Below are 26678 nucleotides of genomic sequence, written 5' to 3'. Positions count from 1 at the left end.
AACATCTTATGTTTGCTCACTTTTTCTAAGACTAACAATGAAAATCTGCAACTTGTTTTCCATACATCATGTGTTCCACCTCTGGTGTGTCCATTTTCTTTATCCCTTCTCTAATTTTTTGTTTTCTGATGCTTCTGTGAGTTGAACCCCACATGCTTCTAGACCAATACTGAGATTAAACTCAAAGTGGTTTGTAAACATCACTGATGACCCCATACACTACAAACCAACATCTGTCTAAAGTAGTTGTACTTTACTACATACTGGCATGCAAAAATGACTTGTTAGACTTCTCTTTTTTTAAAGGGGTAATGTGCCATTTTTAGAATAAAAATAATTTTTCATCCAAGAAATTACTAATCCCCAACAGATATGCCAAATCAAGACAGTATAATAATGCAAATTTCATTAATTCAGATTCCTGCTTGAAGGCTCTATTCCATACTGCATGGACAAAATCATATTTCTGTTTTCTTTTTGAGCATTTTAGAAAACAGGAAGTCTGAATGAAATTTTACTAGTTCTTAGTGTAAAGCTACAGCTTTCTACCACTTGGCCACACAGAAAAAGCCTTTCCAAACCTTTACATACACTACTATGTTTGCCCCAAGGTATTCTTAAAAGGGCATAAGAATGTCCCGACTTCTGTCCCTCTATCTCTCACTGAGAGACCAAGCCTCTTAGAATTTTACAGACATTGGCAACTTTGGCATTTCTCCATTTTCCCTCCCTCTTCCTCAATTTCTATGGCATCTATCTTCCTTCTCTAGCATGAACGCCTTACACTCCACCACCCTTTAAATCATATGCCTTTTCTCCTCACTTTTAGCAGCTTCCTTTTGCTTTCTCTCTTGTAGCACATAGCAGATCCTACCAAAATGTGGTTTTCACCTCCCTTGCAAACAGAAACACTTTGACTGCATTCTCCCCTTTGGAACTATCAGTTATCACCACCACCACCACCACAGATAGCTCAGAGAAAACATTTGGACAGGTGAAGGTCTGCTGTTGACTTCACCACTGTACTTTCCTCATCCAGCAGAATGGAGTGATGGAAAAACAGGAACATAAGTTGTAGATACAAGAACAAACACAGCAATGCAGCTCCTCATGCTGGCCATTCACCTATTTCTTCTTGGTCTCCCTGTGAACACAGGGGAATCATTTCCTATGGTGTGCATAGGAAATGCATGTCACATGTGACATGCTGCTACCTGGCAGAGCCCATATTTGCAGTGACATCTCTCGACAGACCATCTATAAATGCAGGGTCTCTACCACCCTTACCCTGAATCTGTGGCCTCTTTGTTACCAGATTATCCCATTTGAAAATGTACACATGGGAATTTGAGATAAAACTTTGGTCATGGCAACACTCTCCAAGAGACAGAGACATATGACTTTTTTCCCTGATACTGGAGGAACCGTGATAGACATAATGGAGAACAAGAATCCAGTTGTTGGGCCACCTTTGACCCTTTGAGCACAAGGGAAATCTGTAAATCCTACTACCCATCTGCCCCAGGATACTCCCACTGGGCTGTACCACTTTCACACTCTGCTACCTGTCCTCCTGCCATTACAAGCTACATTTCCATTACAGACAATATCCTGGATGGAAATTGGTGACACAGAGTCTGAGTCTTCACCAACAACACCAGGACTCCCTCTACCAGCAGCAATATTCCACTGGAAAAAATCAGTCATTTTCTTCTAAATCCTAAAGCACATTTGGAGAAACTAGTTTTGGTCTAGGTGTAAAACCAGACTCATAAAGAAGTCGTACCCCTTTCATAATGCAGTCCAACAGGTCCTGGCTGATGTTTCCAGGCAAAGCAACAATGAACAGTGCCTGTTGCCACCTTGGATGATTACAGTGCCAGGCACTGTCAGGAGGCTTTGCTGGCATCCCTGTTCTCTTTATGTGCTTCAGGCTTTTTAGCCTTTTTCCAATCCCTTTGTTTTCAGTTATCTTCCATAACAACCAATTGATTGTAGCCCTGTCATGTCTTCTCTCACTTGTCTTTCATCCAGGCCAAAGAGTCAATCTGTTTAGTTTTGCTTCATGCTGAACTTGTGTACCTCTGATCAGTGCTGCTGTGAATTGCCTTGGTACAGGGCTCTGCAGACAATTCAAGTTTATACAGGATCAAAACTGAACTGAATGCAGTGAGGGGAAAAAAATCTGTTCTGTGCTACTGATTACAAAGATATGACACCAGGAATTTGCTAAGCTATGTGAGTGAAACATCACTACCTGTGATTACCTAGCATTTCTCTTGGCACCCACCATTCCCAGCTGTGAGAAGCAGGTTATTAGGTCTTTGGTATGTCCTACCCAGGCAATTCCTACATTTTTATGTGTTACTCTTTACTTTCCCCAGTTTTATTACATCTTTCTTTCAGAGAGGAAATAGGGAGTAACAATAATTATTGTCAGTATTCCAGAGACAAATGCAGGCATTGTATATGGGGTCATAATGATATTTCAGCTTTCCTTCCCTAGTCCTTAATTAATCCTTTTCAAGTTTATCAAGTATATTTAGCATTACTAAACACACAATCAAATTTTTAACAGAAGTTTCTGCCAAGTTATTCCTTGCATATATTCTTCCTTTGTCTGCATTATTTTTATTTGCCAATATTGAATTCCTAAACCACTTTAAAATTCTATTAATATGTACCTTGAAATCCTTCCGTGAGTCTTGTTGCTGCCCTCAATAATATTGTATCATATTCTTCACAATTGTTTTTATCTTCTTTTCCAGATGTTGCATGCATACACTGAATGCAGATTCCTGATGTATCCTGCCACAAAATTGATCTCTTAAAAACTTAACTTTTCTCTCATCCCCTAGGCAGTTAATAGTACATAAGAAGACCACACAACAAATTCATCAGTCCAGAGGCCTGTAGTGATGGAACTGTCTGGAGTACCTTTAAAAGATGCTGAGTTTGTTTTTGGCTGGGATAGAGTCCATTTTCCTCACAGTAGCTTGTATGGGGCTCTGTTCTGCATTTCTGCTGAAAACAGCATTGATAACATAGAGATGGTTTCAAGAGTCAAGGGATTTTCTGTTCCTCACTCTGCCCCACCAGGGACGAGGCTAAGTGTGCCCAAGGAGTTGGAAAGGGACACAGCTGGGACATGGCTAACCCAAACTAACCAAGGGATATCCCACAGCATATGGTGTCATAAGTGGGGGGAAGAAGGAGGAATGGGACAGACTTGGAGCAATGATGTTTTGTCTTTTCAAGTCACTGTGACATGTGGTGAGGCCTGGCTCTCCTGGGGATGGCTGAACCATGGGAAATGGTGAATTAATGCCTTGTTTTGCTTTCCTGGAGTGTGCAGCTTTTGCTTTCCCTATTAAATTCTCTTTATCTCAGCCATGAGTTGAGATAAAGAGAATGAGTTTTCTTATTTTTAGTCTTTTGATTCTCTCCCCAATTCTGCTGGAGTGTATGTCTGGCTCCCTACTGGTGGCCAAGCCTCTGACCCCTCACCGCTGGACAATAAAAAACAAACGGAAAAAAATGCTTTCACCCTCTTTCCTCTAGCACTTTGGCAACTTCTATTCTCCCATGTCTCCTCCTGAACTCTCTTTGAGAATGAGGCTCTTTCTGAAAACTTTCCATTTCTAAGCCCACCTTCATGCTTTGGCAGTGTTTTTTAGACTGTAACATCACTAAGTTGATAATGGTTTCTAAAATGGACTAAAATTATCATCAGAAAATCCATGGAACTCTAGGAAATCCTTTTTTCCAAAGACATTTATCTATTAATAGGTCTGACTAGTTTTTAAAAATAAACTTGTTTGCATAGGAAAAGGATGCAATCCAGAGGGATTTTGACAGGCTTAAGAAGTAGGTCGCTGAAGCTCGTGAGGTTAAACAAGGCCATGTGCAACTTTGCACTTGTGTGGCTGCAATCACTGGTATCAGTACAGGCTGAGTGATGAATGGACTGCAAGAAAAGCTGAAGAGAAGGATGAAGGGATACTGATGGATATAAAATATTTTAAATGAGCCAGAAATGAGCCAGAAAATGTTGCTTACATCCCAGAAAGCCAACTGTGTCCTGGGCTGCATAAGAAGTGTAGCTAGAAGGGAGCTGTTCTCCCCTTTACTCCACTCTCATGAAAGCCTATCCACAGTACCTGCATCCATTTCTGGAGCCCCCAGTACATGGAGCCTGTTGGGGTGGGCCCAGAGGAGGGCCAGGAAAATGACCAATGGGCTGGAACACCTTTCCTGTGAAGACACACTGAGAGAGTCAGGGTGTTCAGCATGAGGAGATGGATCTGGACAGACCTTATTGCGGCCTTGGAATACCATATGGGGGCTTTTAGGGTGATAGATAGATAGATGGATAGATAGACAGACAGACAGACAGACAGACTGGTTTACCAGAGCCTGTAGTGAAAGACAAGGGTTTCAAATTGAAAGAGGGTAGGTTTAGAATAGATGTAAGTAAGAAACTTTATACAATTACATTGGTTTGACACTGGTACATGCTGCCCACAGAAGTTGTGAATTCCCCATGTTCAAGTGTTCAACGCCAGGTTGGATGGGGCTGATCTAGCGGAAGATTGTCCTGATCTTTGATGTAGGATTGAAACTAGATGGTCTTTAAAGATCCATTTCAATCCAAGCCATCCTATGATTCCATGACTGGAATCACTAAAATAGCAAACAGATGAGTAAGAAGGGACACATAATTAATGACATCAACTTGCATGTGAGTGACAACATCAGGAGGCTGTTACTGAGAAGTGAAATACTCAAAAGAGCACTTCCACTGCTGATCACACAACCAACTTTCCACACCTGGATATTTTTACTCTGGAGTCTAAATAAGGTAAGATAAATGTGGAAAAAAATTGGATATGACCATGCAATTCAGAATACAAATGCAGATCCAGAAAAGATAGGAAGAACATGCAGATGATTGAAGGCTCAGTTCTAGATTCTGAGTGCTTCAGAAGATTACAATAGAAACATGTTTTTCTAATATAATTCTTTAAAATATATATATATATATATATATATTCTTAAAATTTGTTTGTTTGAACCTTCAAAAAAATAAAACACCAAAACCTGACAGTACTCTGCAGAACTGCAGCAGCAGAAGCCACTACCCCAAGCTCTACTACAGTGACATGTCAGCATTTTCAGCACAGAGGTAGCCACTGCAGTTGCAATTTTGGCTGCTGTAGCAGCAGCTGTTACTGCCTTGGCAATAGCACAACCTGGGTTCTTCAGATGTTCATCAGATTTTGACAGACTGGATATCCCTAAGAAGGGCAAATGAAAGGGGAATCTTATCACTGTATAAGAAGAAAAAATTCCAGGACAATTAAAAAGGCACTTCTACAACCAAAAGCATTTCAACATGAAAAATATCCAAACCTTTACTTCACATACACAGATTTTAAGTATTCATCTGAAAATTATATGTTGCTACACATATAATTTTCAGATGAATACTTAAAATCCACTTTTAAAATGTCAAGAAATACCTACCTTAAAATACAGGCTATTGATCAATTCTTCTTGGTAAAGCATATACAGAAGATCAATCAGGATCTATTACAACAAGGCAGTCAAGATATAAAAATGGAAAACACAATCTCCCAAAAATACAACTTTTTCCCATAAAATGTGTGTGGATTGAGAAACTCACTGTTGCAAGACTCTGAAGATTCTTTGGTCTTAGAAAGTTTCTAGAAAGCATATAGAAACAACAAAATAACCTAGAATTTTAAACATTAGTTTAAAAAAAAATACTAGGTATAAGATAATGTTCTTTGGGGTTTTTTGGTTTTTTTTTTTTGGTTTTTTATGTTTTTTATATAACTCTTTGTTTTTTTTAACATGGATTTAAGTCATTATCAAGATAGTCCAAAGGACACAGGAGGGGAAATCTCTGAGGCTTCTGCCCTGGGTTTGGTTTTTGGCTTTTTTTTTAAAGCTATGCAAAATGCCCAGGAAGATCAGGTTCCAGCAGCCTACCAGTTTCAGAAGTTTCAGTAGACAATGCAGGAGGAGAGGGGTTGACATCCACAAGTGTCCAGTGCTGGAGAGGAATGATGGATTTTTGAACAGTTATGGCTTTTCACACCCAACACTTAAATTGTTTAACAAGCCCTATGCATTATGTAACCAAGATTAAGAACTACAGATCAGCCTTTCTGTGTTCCATTATTTGTTATTGGGGGGATATGGGGGGTGGTAAAAGTGCCTTGACTGTAACTGAGGCACTGCCTGCCAAGAAAACGAAAGCAGCTGTCAAATAGTTTTCCTGGAAATAAGAAAATAATTCTTCCCCACTTTAAAATTCTATATCACTACAATGCCACAAGCTGGTACTTCCATCTACTTGTTCCCATGGTCTGTTCAGAAGATACATCTTTGGATGTGCATGTGTGGAAGAGGCCAAAACAATACATTCTGTTTTATTTCATTTAAACCAAGTAAACTTACATGAGGGCGGTTATAAAGCAAGATTAGATCAAGTATGGGTTTTAAGATGCTTTGAGGATAATAAAACATTGGAAGCAGTTTTAAAGAAATATTTCACACCTGAGCAGACATGGCTACATTGCATCAAGTTCTCAGTAGGAGATTTTGGTAGTGGTATACCAATTACAGAGATCTTCAGTAAACAATCTGTCCTGTGAAAGGATTTACACAGGAAGTGATGTTAAGGATGCCTAATGAAAAATCAATATATAGCAAGAGCATAAACATGTCTAGAGAGTATCAGAAAGTCAGAAAGATAAGACACAAAATAAGATTTGATTAACAATTAACATTTAAAGGCAACAACATGCAATTCTACAGCTATACTGAAAAAAATGGGAAAGTAAAAGGATGTTTTGACTCATCTGTAGATTCACAGTTAAGACTTTCTGTCCAAGCTTTTATTATTAAAAGAAATTAGTTACTACACCATCTCTTTTAAGTAGAAGGTTAGAAATGCACAGGTTCCAAGAAGACCAGATTCAAACCAAAATTACCTCTGTTTTTGGTTTGGTCAGGTTATTAAAATGTAGATAGGAAGCTCTCTTTTAGTACTTGTGAGGGTGGTTTGTGCCTTAAGGGAGAGGAGTACAAGAGGAGAGCAGCAGTGTTCTCTGCCTCTAGCAGCTGCCTGGTACCTGTCCCATTCACTGCTTAACAGATCACAAAATGCTAGTAAGTAAGCTCCATTTTGCTCGGCCAATTATAAAACATAAGTTGGAAAAGAGCTAATTAACAGATACTTGCTATTGACACCTTATGTATGTGTTGCTTATGTATGTGGAATTCAGTGGATACACTTCCTTTTGTCAGATTTGTATTTAATCTGTTTTGTTCTGCTTATATCAGACTCTTACAGATAGAGATTGTTAGCTGTGATTTCTGATCACAGCCCAAGACACCACCTTCCTTGAAATTGTCTTCTTTTTTTTTCTGGACAAATGCTATCTAATATGAAATGAAATAAAATGTTCATTTTCACTGTTAATTTTTTCTCTTATGATAATGAAACTTTAAAGTGCATGGAGGATGGATGCAACTATTCTTCTAGAAAGTTCTGAGGCATTTTATTTTTAAACAGAGTTTCCATGTTCTTCTATTTGTACATGGATTGAATGACTTCTATAAATTCCTCTGTGTAACATACATAGATATTTTCCATATTACAAAAAGAGAATCCAGAAAAAAATTTAGACCTAAGTTTTCTGCCTCTGAATTCCCCTCTTTTCGCCAAATGCGCACTAGCTCTTCTCTTTGCTTCACTACATAATTCCCATTAAGTTTAACTATTCCCACTGCTTCTAATTCTCCTTTGCTTCTGCTTTTATGTCACTTATCAGTGGCTCATGTCAAAATTTAAGTGCTTTTAAGATGGAGCAGATTATAACGAGGTACAGATTATCTGATTTAAAACACTTCTTTGTTGCCATTGTAAATGCCCACTTAAGTATACAGAGGATGAAAAGGAGCCATAGATGTACATATAAGATGTATATATCTGTACGTTTTTCATACACCCAGACACGCACATATGTTTTTCTTGGCATTTTGTATTCAAAAGTAATAAAGTTGGACAGAAAATATTTCACAGGTGACCTGCTGCCAGGAAGAATTTGAATTATTTTCGGTCATTTTGAGTTATAAGGTCTCAAGATAAAAGAAAAGAACATTAAGAATAAGCCATTAAGTCACTTAACCAAACAGTCCTAAAGGAGTTTCCTGCTAAAGTGAACCACATTTCACTGTCCCTCTACCTGCTGTAATGAATGATACATGAAGCACTTCAGATAGTACCATGGGGTTCAGAGTGATGAGCTGACAGTGTGACTTTCCTTGGCTTCACTGGCAAGCCATCAAAAAGAAGTATTAAATCATTGTGGGTTTCTTTTTTTCCCCAAAATTTTTCCAACTGCATAATACACACGAACATATTTTTACTCAAATGACATGAAGCCCTGTTCGCTTACCTTTCATAATGAAGGAAGTTCTGCATCATATTTGCTTTGTAACTAATCTAAGATTTACCAACATGGAATGGTATCCATATATTTGCAAGAATATATTAAAGATCTGTTCAGTGAAATCCTTATATAACGAACACAACTCAGTGAGGACTGTACAGAAAGCAAAAAACAGAAATAAAAAGGGGAAATAATCTTAGCTTATCTCTCACACTGACTAGTTTGGTTTAGTTGCAGACACTCCAGCTCTAACTTCCAAATTACATCAAGTAGTCATAAAGGAAAGGAAGAAAGGAATTTTATTCTATACTTCTTTTAACCTAAGCTCTGATGCCTGTGCCCATTATTTGGAAGTTTGCACCACCAGTCCCTTTTATTACTAAGCACACCCTATACCAAAGAGTGCTCTAACTTTAGGGAAGCAGCCATGGCCATCCTTCTGCTAACATTTTGCCATCAACTAATCAATTCAGCAGAAATTCATGCCCTCAGAAGGAAACAAGAAGACAGGAAAAAAGCAGATGCTAGCTTAAGAGTCTGTTAAGACTCAGGTAGATGCAAAATGGATTAGGATCCTAGTTCATGTTCCTTTACATTGTTTTAGATGATTCATGGATCAGGAAAAGCCCCTCCACCAAACCAGACAGTCTAGAAAGCAGAATACTCTATGGATAATAGAGTGTAAAATGAAATAAAATGGACATTTCCTACAAATTATAGGGTTTTTTTCCTATCTACACAAATATGATTTATAAGAAAAGTCACTTCTTCAGAGGTCCAGACATACAGAGCCTTAACTAGTCTGACACCAAAACCCATGAAAGCTTTAGACTAGATTATTCCACACAGCATGTATTCCCACACTGTTTTCCCTTGACTGTGGACATAGATTCCAAATTAAGCCTTAAATTGGTTATGGGGCTCTGCAAATTTTTAAGAGAAGTCATCCTTATGGGCACTCATCATGAGCTCCCAGGCAGCAGCATAGCCCTGATTATTACATATTTGAGAGGTGAAAGGCACATATTACCTGACATATTACCTGCATACATGTAATTTTATGGAATACCCCAAAAAAGGGTGACTAAGCAGAGGTACTCTGTGATAAATACAGAAATGGAGAAAAACACCAGCATTCAGATCACAACAATTTTACAATATCAGCTTCTTTCCAGCTTCCAAATACACTTTTCCTGTGTTATATGAAAATTTTAAAACAGGATTTACATAAAAAATAGGCAAATAAAATGAAAGTTCACTAAAACACCAATAAGTCACCTCACAAGGAACTGTCATTGGCTAGTAAGATGGTCTGCTTGAGCAATACAGTAATTTGAGCTTAATACTTCATGGAGTATGAAGCTTCGTATCCTTTTTGAAAGGAGAAGAAAACAGGTCATGGATTACGACCACACAGTTCATCACAAATCAGTTTATTCATAATTGTGACCTTAGGTGAAGCACAAGCAATTTCAATACAGAAAGTCTGACATGCTTATTCTTCTCTGAATCGAATGGATACAGCACAGCAGACTTGATTCACACATTTATTTCCAAGCATTTTTTTTTCTGTTTCAACAGGAATAGAGTTACAGAGCTCCTAACAGCAACTTCAAATGTGAAAATTATCAACTTCACCAAATAAAGTGAGTAGTGCTAACCCACCATTATTTTGTTCATTAAATAATAAGCATAAATGTTACTACAACTGATAAAACACTCTTAAAACACATGAGAGTTTGAAAAAATTCTTAATGGAATGGGGCTTATTTTCCCCCAAATGGCCCTGTTTTGCAACATATTTTTCAAGTATTCAGACAGAACTTGAGAACAGAAAATCTTAATCACAAGCTAGAAAATGAGGGGTTTCAGTTTTCATGAACTGAGTAAGTAATTCTTGGTTTGGGTATTCCTCCACCACAAACACAACATAGTCATCCCAATATTTGCAAAGGAAAAAAAAAAAAGACACAAAGAAAGTTGCTATTGTGCTGAAGTTTTCAGTATTTTTTGGTCAGTTAACAACTTTAGGTAAGAGCCTGCTTTAAGAGGGAATAGCAGATCAAAGCCACAAATAACTACATAAGTTATTGATGCATACAATCATACCAGAAGAACCAAAACAAAATATTAAAACCAGTAAAAAATACATAAATTTATGTATTTATCACAACTTATAGAAGATAGGACACTAGGCAAAATCTATACTGGAATATGTAAGGCCCATAAATGTTTGAGTGTTTTAGGAAAAGTTTTACACTATTGTTATATTTCTACTATTGGGTGAAATTAGAAATAGGTAGGTGGAAGATTACAAGAAGTTGTTCCAAATGAGGAAATTCTTGTCAAACAAGGATGTTTCTCATTAGGCAAGGCATGACACCAAGCAAAACTGTTTCCCAGAATTAGGAAGAAATACAAAACCATTTTTGGTTATGCAAATGTTTGCAGAAGAATGTAAAAGACAGAGACAGAACTGCTTATAAAGTGATTTGAACCACTCAGCTGAGCACACCCAAACCCGACAAAATCTCGTGCACTCAAGTGCAAGGTCACAGAGTAAGGAACAGAATGAGCATCCAGAACAAATCTGTAGCATAGGAGACACAACAAGTTTAGAGGGCACGGCAGACAACCAAGCCTGCACAAGTTTCCACCACTATGCTCTCCAAGAAGGTGAATGCATTCCTTTGAATAAAAAGGAGATTCCCTTCCTGCTATTTTATTTCTGCATGCAGCAGCAATGTCTTTAATGTTAAGTTATTGTATTCACTGTAGCTAGCAATATTTTAATGTGTTGAAAAATTGCCGAGGGCTGAGTCACAAAAGAAATAAACCTTGTTCTGTGTATCTTAGCAAAAGAAAACAAAGGTTACAAGACACAGTGTATAAAATACATCATGGAGGTAAAGTAACAGATGGCCAATCACTCTTTTAATGGAGCAGGAAACAGCCAGAATGAGCAGCAAGATGCTATCATCAACAGCATCTTTAAATATTGCTGTACTAAATATATTTCTTGCAGTTTTCTGAACGCTCACCTGTGCTCCAAGAGGTTAGATCTATCAATGGAGGCAACAGGGAAAGCTCTTCAGCCAACTATTTTCAAAGTTATCCAGTCCTGCAGGTCTAAAGGTCTTTACAGGGAGTATATCCCTAAAATCCTTTCAATTTATCACTGGAGCAGAACATATTTCACCACTGTTTAATATAAGTATCAGCTCTTTTCCAACCCACTGGACATAAATAGTTAAATATTTTCTCTCTTTTGAAAATTCCTGGGGTTTTGATCTCTTTATTGTAACCACTATCAAAGATCATTGTTTGGGGTGTTCTGAGGTTTGTTTTTTTTCGTTTGGTTTTTTTTTTCAGGGTGGGAGAGGAGAGAGGAAGTGTTGGGATTTATTTTTGGTTTTTAATAATCTTTGAAAATCCTTTCAATTGTTCTTAGCATTCATAAAGACAGATGTTTTACCAAATTTTCCTAATATTGTTTCAGGCTTCTCAAAAATGTCTGAATCTGATGTCTAATTTATGCTAATTGGCATAAAAACCAGACATTTCATGATTAAACAGTAAACTCTTTCTTCCACGGCTATTCTTGAGGAAGATGCTGTTATCCAGCACAGGAGATGCTGAATGATAGCTACTTCATCAAAGTCATGGAAAATGTAAGAAGCCACTGGAATCCAGAGTGGCATTCAAATGGGTAAGCAAAACTTAGAAAACTACAACTCTCTTCAATCCAGAATCTGGTATAAGCATCAAGAGCACCACAAAATCAATACTGCCAAAAATAAAATTACACTAAACCTTTGGAATCTGGGACTTCAGTTCTAATGGAAACAATCCTTTTATATTTTCATCCCAAAAGGTAGTGTAGCTTTCACATATGTTCTCTTAAATGAGAAAGTGAGAACAGATCTGAAGTCCTCTAATTGTCCATGTCCTGAAGCACTGACATTTTTTTATTTTAGTTTGGATGGCTTTGTCAGACACTGAGCAGATGATGACATATCTTCATCTTTTTGTTTGGTCGTTCTCCACATTGCTATAAAGCCAAATATTATTTTGCAACAGCAAAGTTCAAGTCCCCATCACTCAGACCACTAGAATCCTTTTTGTAGGACAACAAAGTTCAAGCCCATTCTAAATCTTATTCAGAACAAGGTCTGGAAGGCATTTTTAACAGCACCACTGTTCAATGGAACCACTATCTCTGGCCTGATACATATTTCATTTCAAAGACTGAGAATGGACCACTGCAAGGATGTAATTACCTTTGGAACACAGTCCATAATGGTTTTCAGATTCCAGTCTTGTTTCAATTAATACACATTTTAAAAAATACCAAGCTTAAAAATAGAGTCAGGAATGCTTCAGAATTTACTGCAGTGCTTGGTAAATCCCAGACTGTGAAGCTTCCTTTTCCCTGCTCTGAATCTACTTGTCTATAGCTTCCACCCACTAGAGCTCATTGTTTTTAGCCAGACTAAAGATCCCATTATCAAGGTTTTGTTCCCTGCATTTGTACTGGTAGACCCTGATCAAGTCATCTCCTTAACCTCATTTATAAGGAAATACAAAGACAAAGCTTGTCAGATCTTTCACTACACAATACATTTTCTACTCTTTTAATTAGTACCATGGCTTTCTCTGAACTTTTTCTAACTTAGCCATATTAATTAATGAATCACAGATTTCAAACCAGACTCGGTATTCAAGTAACAAACGCACTCATAAAATTCAGAAAGATGTGCCTGCCTAACACATCTCCATTTATTCCTCCAAAGTTCATAAAAGTTATTAAAGACATGGAATTGGACTGGAAATTCATAGCATTTGAAGACCAACAAATTCCCCCAGTCAAACACAGTAGACAGTAATTCCTGGAACCTGAAGTTATTAGGGCTGCTTCTCACACAGGATAAGTTGAAAATCAGGCTGATGCAATTATCACTTCAAAGAAATAATTTTTTTACAATAAATATGGACACCATTTAATTTTTCCTGTACCAGTCATTGCATTGAAACACATTCAGCTTTGTGCCAGTCTTGGCTAAATGGCAGTGAATAGAATCACTGCTGAATCCTCTCCCTTAACAATGTTTCAACCTTTCAATCCTCAGAAAATCATCAGTATCTATTACATGTTTTTTACTCCTAAAAAGCTAAGTGCCATAGGACTGAGAAAGGACGGCATGAGGGGTCCAAGAAGAATGCATCCTTTCAGCAAGGACTCTCATTTTACACTGATAGTTACACACTTAGGAATTATCTACCCTTTAAGACATGTAAAACATGTGAAGTGTTGCTGGTTGATTACACAAGACTTTAATTTCTGAATCAAAATATGGACTACTAGCTCTAATCTTCAAAGATATCAGAGGATATTACACTAACACTTTTAGCTTTATCAACCACTTTTTCTAATTTCATCAAAAATACATCATGCTAACTTGACATGGTCTGGCTTTCCTATAACTCATGTTGATTGGCACTAATTATACAACACTTCTTTAATTCATTATTAATTAGGTCCCTTATTATTTTGCCCAGAAGTGATGTCAAACTGACAGACATGTAATTATCCAGGTCATGCCTTTTACCCTCTTTGAATGTTGGCACATTAGCCATTTTTGTGCTCTTTCTCCAGTATTTCGAAGCTTATAAAAAAAAATCAGCATTAATGCTCTAGGAAGCTCATTGGACAGCCCTGTTGAAACTCATTATCTGAGCATGCCAATTTAAAAATGGCTAAATTTAGCTGCTACTAAAGAGCAACCCCTTGAGTGCCTATTATTGGAAATTATTGCGTTGACTTCCTATTATACAATTACATAATATAACAGATACATCTTTTAATTTGCCAATCTTTTGACACCACTTTACAATTCCACCACATCCCTCTCATGTTAGACCAACACATCTACTTGATTCTCAAGTAATTCAGTGCTCCATGTCTGCCTTAGTTGTGCTCACTATCAGTCTTCTGTTCTAATTTTCCTACAACCATTTACAATGTACATATTAGTTAACTTTACAGCCCTCTTAGCAGTCCACCAAATATGAAGGGAAGTTTTTAACCCATGTGGCCTCCTTTAGCACTGGCTCTAAGCCAACAAGTATTGCCTCTCCAAACAATGTATACCAAGAGCAGGGAACACACTAAACAATGCCAACAATGTGATTATTACAAAAAAAAACATTTCTATTGCTATTACTGTATGCATATTGCATGCTCTGTTTTGTCTGATACTTGCAAGAGCATCAAATAAAAAGGGCAAGTATTAATGGCAGGTCAGAGGGTGAGAAATTTAGGGATACTACTTGCTGATTTGTAGAAGACTTTTACAAGAGCAACTTCCAGAGCACAGCCAGATGCCAAACAACTGAAAAATTTTAGAAAAAGTGTTTTCTGCATATTGTGCCATAGTCATAGTAATGATTTGTGCTCTCGTAAAGAACTTGCCTTGTAAATACATTTTAGTTAATTTTTAATTAGAGGACAGAGAGCTACCAAGTAATGTGGGGAAAAGGATGGGTGGTTCTTACTTATTTTGGAAGTTTAAATACAGATTGATTTGAACCAACCTTAATACATGCAGCAATAAAGGGGAAAAAGAGCCTATCTGGTTTTACTAGGTAAAACAAGATAAAGTTGTGACCATTATCATGTGCTGGTACTTCACATTTCCCTAGTGACAGAGTATAAACTATGGTTTGTACTCTGCTAATCAGAGACTGTAGTTCCAGTGTGGAATGAATTATCTGTGAGGAACAAAATAGTGACTGAGAGAATCTAAGTCTGAAAGTTTTATTCCATACTGCTTTAGAGTCTCAACTTGCGGCCTGAGAACTGCAAAGCTGCTTTGATACTTACCTGGTTTAGTCCACCCTTACGTTGATACTGATGTGTTCTGGTCTATCCTCACACATCCATTTCCACATGCATCTGCTTGAGATAACCAGTAAAGTTAAATTCTTGCATTCCCCCACTTCTTTTTCCTGCAAATCAAGGCTGGCCTTTGCACAGGTATGTGGATAGCACAGATCCAAGTGCAAGACTTCATATGAACAGTCATTCCCAAGTAGATACGTGAATCTAGTACACAGGAACCGATAAGAAGCAAAGTCCAAAGTCTTCCTATGCAGATCATCAGAGCAAAGCAGAGGCCTTCATTTCACGGGTATCAACAGCTTCACACAGCACAAGTACTTTAGGGAGAACATCCAAGAACAGCATTCCATAGCTCAGACAAGTGGGATGGGATTTATCCGGATCCTCAGCAGATGCCGTGCCAATTTAAACATTGTTAATTTATTATGAGCAGCAGTGATCCAAGCAGATATATTATTCATTAAAACATCTATGGTCCAAGGAAGAGGTCCACATACAATTATTTGTTTGAGGTCTCTTTGTAGAGATGATTGCACCGTGAGAACTCTGCCAGCCAAAATACCCTACAAACTGGTAGAGAGCCAGAGTAAAATGCAACCAGATTTATGCTCAGATCGCTTGCATAAGGTCAGATTGCAAATTACTCAGTTTCATGGAGGGATCTGTTGCCATCTTTGTACGTGCTCAGGTGCTACTCCAAACACATGTTAACTTGGCCACTGCACTAACATTAAAAAATTACAAACTTCATAACAGACCCTGGTCAGTGCACAGTAACCTACACTGCACAACAATGCACAGCTCTAATTAGTACTTCCTAAATCTAGGTCATTATAAAAAATAAATTGACAGCCAGAAGGTCACTGAAACCAGCAGTAATGGAAAGGAGAGAAAGTGAGGGGAAGAATAAGGGGAAGAGGCAGAAAGAGCAGTAAAACTTTTATAGGTGGAGTGAATGAAAAAGAGGAGTGTTCATGCAATTACTCACCTGCAGTACAGCCTCTAAACACATGACTCCTACAGAGAGAACCATTCAGACCCTGCTTTAAGCCTGAGTCGGTCCATCTTCGTCTATAAATTGACACAAGCAAGTTAAGCAGCTTTAGGCCTACATGATTTGGTTCAACTTGATACGACCACATCAACCTAACTACATAAACTGCAGGTTTAGAATCCTACCCTGTTAAACTTTACACAAGCAGCAATTACTCCCTGGGACTACATCCCATCACCAGTATTTTTAAAAAAAAAGTAATTTACTGACAACAGATTAAGATGCTTTGTGGAACAAAGACCAAATCAAACTCAGACCCTTCTGCTCTGTACAGAGGCTCTGTTTGAAAGCCATGCTCATATGACAGAATGCTAAGTGAAATTAAGCAAGTGGGTAGGTATGCCCCACAACCAGCCTCACACAACCTAGGCAGATGCTCTCAGCGTCAAATCACCTGCATTAAAGGAGGAGAAGCTACCACCTGTAATGGAGCAATGCCTACTTTGAGTCTGACAAGACCCAGTTCCTACAGAGGCTTTGGGTGTGTATCCCAAGATACACTCTCACCCCTTCAAATGCAGGGCAAATGGTTATGTCCTCACCTTTCACACTGCCTTAGGTAGATCTCCAGCTCACACTGATTACCATCCCAGGCACTGGTGGCTTCTTTTAAACAAGCAGCAAGAGCAGCTACTTAATTCAGAGCTGACAATCTTGCTTCCAGGACCGAGTATCACAATATCTTGGCACTTCCATCTGTGAATCTAGCCATAGATACTGGACCATGAACCAATTAAGAGTGTCACACAGTGACAAAAGACGAACACCTAGGATAATTAATCACCCAGTAAACAATTACAGCCCATTCAGTGTTGAAAAAAATACATATCTACCCAGTACAAGCCAAACCTACCTACAGCCAAACACCACTTCTAAGCCTGTGAGAAGTCTGCCAAACATGAAAACTAAATTAAGTACAAAGCAGATACTGTAAATCCATTCAGCTCTCAAATAAATGACAAGCTGGGTTTTAAAAATGTACAGACTGCACTTTCCAGAGTTAAGATAAACACAAATCCTGGCTTTCTAAATATATTGTTTATTTATAGTTGAATGTTAACATCTGAACAGAAATCTGCAAGCACACAGGGATAATCTTTCAGTGATGTTTCTGTTTAAACTGAAGTCCACAGTAGCCACATGTTCCGGTCTTTGTCTCTTTGTCCTGCAAAAATATAAAAATATAACAGCTGCTAGTTTCACTTTATAAAACTTTAAGAAATTACAATTTTTTTCTTATTTATTTTGCCATCTTTAAACCAAACAATATTGCCAAAGAATAGAGTTTAGTCTTTTTTGAAACACTGGAAGCAAAGATTAGGGTATGAGGCTCATGCTTTATTTCTGTATGCTATGTAGCTTCCCTTATGTCAGCCTTTCAACTACCAGGCCTAAATTCAACTATATAATTTTAAAGTCAAACAAAGTGGTATCTCCTCAGAAATATAAGATCCTCCTACCAAACTGGACATCTTAAGACACTTTGGTCAATCTGTTCCAATGTTCTGAAAAGGTCACTTAATTATTTCAATACAGAATAAGATATGGCATTTCCTAGAGAGAATTTTGGTCAGTAACAGAGTTGTCTGTAGGAAGGAGGAGATTTCTGTAGGAATCCATGAGAAATGCTGGAAGAAAGTGTTTTGGAGAAAAGGAGGAACTACTGCTGTATAAAATTTCATTATTTTCTCCAGAAGGTACATGTATTTTTTAGAATTTTGTAGTGTAACTACAAAAGTGCAAGGTGTCATTGCAGTCCTTCCTAACATGACAAAACATAACACAGCTAAATACTCAGGAATCTTCTGTTATTTAGCAACATAACTACTCGTATTCATGAAACAAAGTTAAATTCATGGCTCCCCTTAATAATGGATTAGAACTAAAAAATGCAAACTACCCTCCATTCCCAAAAGCCTGCATTTCAGTTTTCAGGGAAAAGAAGCTAACATAATACCACCCTGTTTGCAGACTTTATTTCTCAAGAACTAAATCACAGACAAATTGTAACTTGACTGTGAACACAAAAAATAAAAAATAAAAAAAACAATTATATATATATATGTATATGTATATGTATATGAAATCTCAAAATACACAAAATATTATCATTCTTAAAGAGTGTGGAACATATCAAATGAATCAACATAAAGATCAGGAGTGTGCTACAGAAGTTAAGGCTGAAGTACTTCCTAAGAGTTACAATTCAGAACCTCCAAACATTTGACTTCGAATAAGGTAAAAAGAATTATTACAAAATTCTTACTTTGATCAAAATAGAAATGCTTATGATTCTAGTTAGGAGTCACAACAACTCCAACACTTAAGGACACCAGCTCTTCCCCATCCTTCTTTTGGGCATTAGGAAATGTCAAAGTTTAGGTGCGTAAGCAAAGATTTTAAAACATCTGCAATCAGGCTCTACCTGAGAACAGTACCTAAGCAACAGCTGCATCAACTAAGGTCACAGGACAGTAGCCTCAATATTTTTATTCTCTAGAACAAAAATACACTGGAAATGATCACTACTGTCAACAGGAGGATAAGACAACATTTATTCTTCATTCCCCAGCCATGACTGAAACATTCAGTCTTCAGAACTACCAAGATTCCCGAAGACTGAAAAAGGGGTTGGTTGGTTTGGTCTTCCTCCTTTTTCTTCCCTTGAACTTGCAAGATTAAAAATAAACTGCATATTCCTATGAATACTGTAAATGAATGGTCAAACTACATGGTGGCATTTCAATAATTAGAGTTCCAAAATGCAGCATGGATGTTAATTTTTGCTCTCAGTGGTTGTACTTACTACTTCACCTGATTTCTTTCTTAAAAAATACTGTCCTGCTAAACAAACCAAAATTTCAAGAAGGGATTTCTGTAACTTCAAATGGAAGCCCTCTAATTTTTCTGATTTATATCAGGCACCAAATAAAATGAGCACCTCAGGTGGTTACTCCTTTTATTTTGTTAAACTAGCACTCCAAAAACTTGATAATCTTACAAAAAAAGAATGCACAGGTAAAACATGGTATATGCAGACTATTGACATTACCAAGTTTATGTATACTTTGGGATGTCCCAAAGCTCCACCACCACCATCGCATGAGATCACTCTGCTTTCAACTTGACTCACAGGCTGTTCTGCTATCAAATCAATTGCAAAATTCTTGTTCACCTGTAAGAAAAAGAGGGAAACTTTCAGATACCATCCCCACTCAAACAGAAAGCAATTGCTATTTGCTGCCTCCTCAGGCAGTTCCACTACAGCCATTTTAAGGAGTTCCTGCTTAGGCTTCCTCCCAACTCCTCCACCAACTCAGGCTCTACTATAAGCCAGATCAATGAACTACACACTAAAATCGGCAAATGTAATCCCTTTCCCCCTGTTATACAGGCCACATCAGTACTCAGCTTTCAGCAAATTCAGCAGAGAGGTGAGCAGGAGCAAGTAGACAAGAACAGAGGATATTTAACCAACACTGTATTCTGATTTAGTGACTATACGATAAAATAGCAGAAAAATCTCCGCTGATAAACCCAAAAATAATAGTGAGACAAGTAAGGTCAGGCATGAGATAAAACAATGGCTGTTAATTCAGAGACTCTAGCCATGTACCTTATTCTATCACTGCACAGGAATCTCATGAAAACATGAAGGTAGTGCATAACAACAGTCAGAAAAACAAATTGTTCAGCAGAAAAAAGGAAAAAACTTCTAAATGCCATTACTCCACTCTGTAAATCCATCATGCACACTTCCTGAATATACACATCACTGACAAGTAGGGCTTCTTCCTAGAGCACACCTGCATGGCCAGGAAAACATATCCATGTCTGGATAGGCTGGAGACACAGCAGCTTGTCCCCCAGTGGGACCTACAGCAATCCAATGCTCTCCACGTCTGCACCGAGCAGACAACTACTGCTACAATTCAGGGAAAAGTACTCCAGGAGGGGCCACATTTTTCAAAGGCCATCATGTTATACACGCATGAATATCAAATAATATGCACACCCAAAGGAGGCACTAACTACTGCTCTGTATATAAACATGCTGGTATTGGAATAAAGATGAGATTCTTGGGAAAAAGACAGTTATGCATCCATTACATAAATCCCTAGGAATTACAGCGGTGTTTTTATATAATCCTAGTACATAACAACTTAGCATCTTTCACCAAGCCTCCCATTAAGTCTACCCAAAATCTGCATTTTTTTGGTACAGTAATGGAAAAGTCAGTTTTACCAAGAATTTGTCCTTACCAAAAGATGACAGCTAAAAAAAAATCTAAAAAAGACTAAGTTTTGGTACCGAAAGAAATCGGCAACATCAAGAACCCCACTGTCTGGGGCTGCATCCACGAGCCATGTGATTTCTGCCAAACAGTAAGAACTTTTACTGCTGTTTTTAATAACACTCAAAATTGTGCATCCTTAATTTTGTGTTAAAGGAGGAGGGAGATAAAACCATCATACCCCTTTGCTTCAAGATTAGAAGCAAGAACTCCACTCATCCCAACATTTCTTAACCACAAAAGGTACTTGTGGGAAGAGAGAAGCAAAGACCTCTCATCCACTGTATAGGTAAAGACTTGTGTGTGGCTCAGCCTACCAAACAAGACACAGTCTAGGAATTCACCAGGAAAACACATCACAAAAAAAAAAAAAGAAAAAAACAAAGAAAAAAACAACAAAAAACCCAAAACAAAGAAACAAAAAAACCCCACCCAGATGGCTGCAGTTAAAGCATATCCCTTTGACTAAAGCACAGCAGTATTCTGCAGGAAAGGGCTGATCCCCTCAGCACATCCAGATGTGCCTTGCTCCAAGCATAGATCAATGGGCTGTTTTTCTCCTACCACAGTGCCAGTTTGACAATTTCATTTCTGCTTCTTCCCACCTATCCACCTGTGTCAGTCCATGGTCTGGGAGACTAAAGAGATAAAACCAAACTTGGATTTGATCCCAGTCCAAAGATGTAGAGGGAAGACAGGAGAGAATATTTAAAACAGACCAGCACTGAGGTGAGTTCTCCTCACACTCTCAGCTGCTGCACAAGCCAAACAGAAAGGGTACAGCTCCAGTGGGAATGGCAGTGTTGAAATAGGTCCTTCTCCGCCTTAGGGATTATAGAAGGACAGGATGACCTTAGGGATTAGAGAAGGGCAGAATGACCTTGCTGGACTGTGGCAGATGCAGTTTAGCAGTTGCCATGCTCAGTTTTCTCACAGCTTCCTGCTTTAGACCCTTGCCAGAGAGCGCTAATCCCCAGTTCTCCACAGAGAACCAATGATTTTAGCTAAAACTCATGGATGTCACTTACCAACGGGCTGGCAGAACCAAGGGGACAATAAGAACATCCTCTAGGCCATGCCCCTGGGCCTGGCCACCTGAAGCACACAGACCCTGACTGGGGGAGAGTCCAGAGGCTGCATCCCCCCCAGACAGGAAAGGTGCCGTGGCTGGACTGGGCTGATCCCAAGAGGGATGCAACCACCTGGACCATACTGAGGGCAAAGGGAAGAAGCAACCATGAAAGAACAGTCACCAGGAGAGCTTCTGCTTCAGAAACATTACAACATTCAGACTACAGACACGGCTGTCAACCCTAATATTGGCAGCTGGAACACACTGTGGGATAATGGCAAAGCCCCTAGAGAAAGATCCTATTAATAGGAACAGATTGTTTGAAGTATGTAACATGCAAATTTTGTCCCAATTTCACCATTAAAACTTAGCATTAAACCTTGCTCAGCAGACATAGAGCATGGCTTTTGCTGGAGAAGGTAGAAACGGGCTGAACTGAAAACCCTGGGTGCTCCACACCACACAGAGTCTGAAATTGCCTGATGGCAAAGGCACATTAGAGGGACCACTGCCCCATGGAGAATTAGGCTTAAGGAGCATTTCCTACAAAGTTAGAGAAGTAGCAGAGATGCGGGCAATACACTTGGGAGAGACCTACTTTGCCAACTATCCTCCCTGAAGTAAGCTAATTCAGCATTTTAAGTGACATTTTCATTTAATTATTTCACGTGTAGAATCCCCATTTTTGCCTCACAGCATGAGCTAAATTGTATCTGCCACACAGTGAGGTAAACTCAATATGAAAACTTGGAAATCAGTGTAATTAGTTCAGGTTAATTTAGGAAAAGAATAATTATATGCCACTACATTAAAAATCTACCACACCTTATATTTAATGTCTCTGTTAAACATAAACATGTATAGCATTAACACTAAGGCACTATTCAAAGGCTCAGGCATTGAGGAATACATTTCAGCTGAAATAATTCTATTTTTATCCCAAAGGCCAGCAGATCCCTCATGGAGCTGTGCTGCTTGACCATTAGAGAAAAAACTCAGTGCTAAAGGACATAGAGTGGGTATGTAAAATTTCAAGCAGCAGCAACAGGGCCACATTCATAGCATTGCACCTAAATGATGCTGGTATTATTAGACTTTGCATTTGAGGCTTCATTGTTTCATAATAGTCTACATTTTACTTTTATTTATTTCGTCACTCTCTCAGCAAATGCTTCTCACACTCATTAAAAACGTAGTTTGGGTAAAGATCAGAATTTTAACTACACAGAAGCAAATTAAGCTTCAAAACAGATGTAAACTGATATATAAACATGAACAATTCAGCAGACTATTTAATGATGTGATTTTTCTGAATATAAATGTACTAAAAACATACTAACAACTTCTTAAAACACACATTTAAAACAAAAACTGTTCCAAGTTTAAGATGTTCAAATGCCTACAACTCTAACACCCTAAATACACCTAACAAATGCAGAGCAAGTCTTGAGTTTTCCAAGTTTATCAAAAACAGGGAGTTAAGAAAGAAGCAACTATAAGCTGCCTTAAAAAAATTTACACTGTAGTGAAAAAAAAAAACAAATCCAAACCAGTTTGGTTTTAGTAGGGTGTTTGGGGAGTTTTTTTTTGGTGGGTTTTTTTGTTTGTTTGTGGTTTTTTGGGGTTTTTTTTTTTTTTTTGGTTGGTTGGTTGGTTTTCGTTCTATGGCTTGGGCTTAGTTGGTTTCTTACTTGCTGGGGTTTTTTTATTTGTGGTTTTTTAATGACAAAGAGGTTGACGACACTTCTATCAGGTAAAGAAAAAACCCATAAACTAATCCCTCTCCCATGAGAAAAAACAGANATTTGTGGTTTTTTAATGACAAAGAGGTTGACGACACTTCTATCAGGTAAAGAAAAAACCCATAAACTAATCCCTCTCCCATGAGAAAAAACAGAATGAGTTACCTCCTTCTGACGTCCAACAAATCTAACTCTTCTATAATCCTTCTCGTCATATACCTAGAGTGTGAAATAAATTTGGTCTTATTTACAGAGCAACAGCTATAAACATAGAACACAAATACATAGAAAATAAATAACTTGAACTGTTTACTTGGTTTCAAATATTATCACCTTACAAGCACGTAGCTTGCACACAGAAAAAATAGTTTCCATTTCTCTCACACAAGTAACTAAATTGCACATTGGAAAGCACAAAAGACAAGGAAACTGGTGGTGTCGGGGGTGGCACGAAGAACCTGATCACAGAGGTGAACACAAATGTATTATTTATAACGCTGTTCCTTGATCTGACCTAGCAGGTGAACTCAAGAGGGAAATTCAGGTGTTGTAGTTATTTCTGTTCAGCTAAGTAACCACAGTCCGAGCTTTCCCAGGTTAGCTCCAGCCGCCATCCCCTCCCGCATCTCCTCAAGGCACCAGCCGAGCCTCAGCTCCTCCGCTGAAGGGAGGTGAGGCGGAGCTGCAAGGCACTGACACCAGGGTGCCTCCTGCCCCTGTCAGCTCTTCGGCTGGCTCACCAGTCGGACTCGGACCGGAACGCTCGCTAATGGCCAGTGACGCGACCCCGATCAACAGCGGGGTTTTGGGTATTTTTTTTCCCGAGACAGCGCGTACCTCCTGTGTTCGGATCATCCAGGAGCATAAATTTCCACTGTGTGCGCTGAACGGAGAGTCAGAGAATAAATGAGGTTGGAAAAGACCTCCGAGATCATCCAATCCAACCAGTGACCGAACGCCACCATGTCAAGCAGACCGGGGCACTAAGCGCCACATCCAGCCATTTCCTGAACACCTGCAGGGACGGACACTCCACCGCCTCCCTGGACAGCCTATTCCAGTATCCAGCCACTGTTTTCGTGAGGAAATTCCTCCTGACATCCAACCTAAGCCTCCCCGTTACAATGCACCACACCGCACCAGCGCGCTGCTCGCCGCCCCGGCGGGATTGCGCTGCAGGCGCCGGCGGGACGCGCCCGCCGCCCTCCCCGAGCAGCTCCGGGCCCCGCTCGCTCACCTGCCCCGTGTGCGTCACCAGCTCGCCGGTGGCGGAGGGCCGCACACCGTAGGGCCGGGAGGCGGCAGCGGCCAGCCCCGGGCGGGACAGCAGCGGGCGGCTCCGCGGCAGCAGCCAGCGGAAGGTCGCGGCGGGCGCCGCCATCTTCGCACCGCCCACGTGACTCCCGGTCAGGCGGGCGCGGGGCTCGCCCCGCCCCGGTCGCTGCTCGCGCTTCCGGTGGCGGGGGGACACGTGGCCGCGGGCCGGGACCGGCGGCTTCCGCGGGCGGCGAGGGGTGAGAGCAGCGGGCAGCGGTGTCCTCACTGTTTGGGGCGGTGGGTGGTGCGGAGGCAGCGGCGGGAGAGGAGGAGGAGGAGGAGGAGGGGAGCGGGAGTGGTGCGTGTGTCCTGACCGGCTCGCTGTCCCCGCAGGGTGAGGAGCATGCTGTCCCTCCTGGTCAGGGCCGCCGCCACGGCCGCCCCGCTGCGCTCGCTGTGCCGCTCGTCCTTGTGCTCGCTGGCTCCGTGGGGACGGGCGGCGGGGCTGCCCGCGGCGTGTGCTCGCTGGGCCCCTCAGCCCTGGCGGGCGCCCCGCGGGCTGCTGGCCGCGCCGCCGCCGCCCGGGCCGCCGCTGCTGGCCGGGCTGAAGACGAAGACGGTGCTGAAGAGGCGCTGCAAGGACTGCTACATCGTCCGGCGGCGTGGGCGGCTCTACGTGTGCTGCAAGAGCAACCCCCGGCACAAGCAGCGCAAGGGGTAGCGCCGGGCCGGAGCCGCAGGGCACAGAGCCGGAGCCGTGTTCGGCTGCCGGGCCCGGAGCCCCCGCTGGCCGTGTCCCTGTCACCGGGCTGCCCCCGGGCTGCGGGAGCTGGGGACAGAGTTTCGTCTTTGGAACACCTGGGGCGAGGTGCGGTTTGACGGCCCTTGCCGGAATTTCAGGCCTTGGATGCGGAGAACTGAAGTGGGAAACAGCGGCCTTCAGGACCTCTTGTCATCTTAGGCGTCAAGCCTTAAAATCACTGCGCTGTTAAATTAGTAAGGGTGAAGCTGTATGGCTGGACTCTGAGGTGCATTTGGGTTTAACTAAACAAAAATGAAAATAAATGCCACTGATGTTAATTTTTACTACACACCGTGCTTTTTTTCTTAAACACCCTTACCCCTCCCCCCCAGGATGTTGATAACGCTACCAATAGTTTCAAGCTCAGAATTTCAGATTCCATCTAACTTGCCCTAAGATTGTGCAAAGCTTTAGACTCACTCTCATAAATTGGTGAGGGTTCTTTTTCTTGCGTCCCTTGAAAGAACTCTCTCCTATCAGGTGTAGAGAGAATGACTGAGAGCAGTAATGCCTTAGAGGTCATATAGCCAAGCTTAATGTTGAATGCAAGCTAGTGGATTGGTATCCATGAATTAATTGTTTCAGTCACCAGTGGTATTCCTCACACTTCTCAATATGACTCTGCTTGGGGCAGGAGTTCATCCTCTGACCTGCAAGTCAGAATAGGAAGAGTATCCTATTATGGCTATAAGTTTGCCAGAGTACTGTGAGAAAGTGTCCCTGACTTGAGAGGTGAAATTGGTTGAGCACTGTGTTTGAAGTTGCTGTAACATTGGATAGTAAGATGGCTTGAAAACCTTTTCTGCCCAGTTACAATTCCACAACTTTACAATTGCAATAACTTTTATAATTAGTATATTTTTACTTGGTGCTTGTAGGCAATGAGAATCTAAGCCTGTAAAGCTGTGGCTAAGTATTCCAGAGGCAATAATTATTGGTTTTCCATATGTCGTGTGGTTTGTCTTTTCACTCATCTATCTCATCACTGGAAATGAGTGTTTGGAGAGAGAGGAGCAGGTTAGTTAACATACACATCCATCTTAGGGGGCATTCAAATGAATTCATGGCA

At 40.1% G+C, this 26678-nt stretch overlaps 2 protein-coding genes across 2 annotated transcripts; one reads left to right on the top strand and one right to left on the bottom strand.

The window, feature by feature from the left end:
* Positions 1-17459: 17459 nt before the first annotated feature.
* On the bottom strand, positions 17460-24960 carry NDUFS6 (NADH:ubiquinone oxidoreductase subunit S6). The gene is made up of 4 exons (XM_015619675.2): positions 24788-24960; positions 23716-23769; positions 19494-19616; positions 17460-17606 (listed from the first exon to the last, which is right to left on the bottom strand). The coding sequence occupies exons 1-4, from the start codon at positions 24929-24931 to the stop codon at positions 17541-17543; spliced, it is 387 nt and encodes a 128-aa protein (XP_015475161.1). The 5' UTR covers positions 24932-24960; the 3' UTR covers positions 17460-17540.
* On the top strand, positions 24952-25898 carry MRPL36 (mitochondrial ribosomal protein L36). Its single transcript, XM_015619676.3, has 2 exons — positions 24952-25064; positions 25201-25898. The coding sequence occupies exon 2, from the start codon at positions 25211-25213 to the stop codon at positions 25526-25528; it is 318 nt and encodes a 105-aa protein (XP_015475162.1). The 5' UTR covers positions 24952-25064; positions 25201-25210; the 3' UTR covers positions 25529-25898.
* Positions 25899-26678: the final 780 nt, after the last annotated feature.

Source organism: Parus major, chromosome 2 (genome assembly GCF_001522545.3).
Source record: "Parus major isolate Abel chromosome 2, Parus_major1.1, whole genome shotgun sequence".
Classification (NCBI taxonomy): Eukaryota; Metazoa; Chordata; class Aves; order Passeriformes; family Paridae; genus Parus; species Parus major.
The sequence above is the reverse complement of the archived record's forward strand: the minus strand, read 5'-3'. Positions and strand labels throughout refer to the sequence as shown.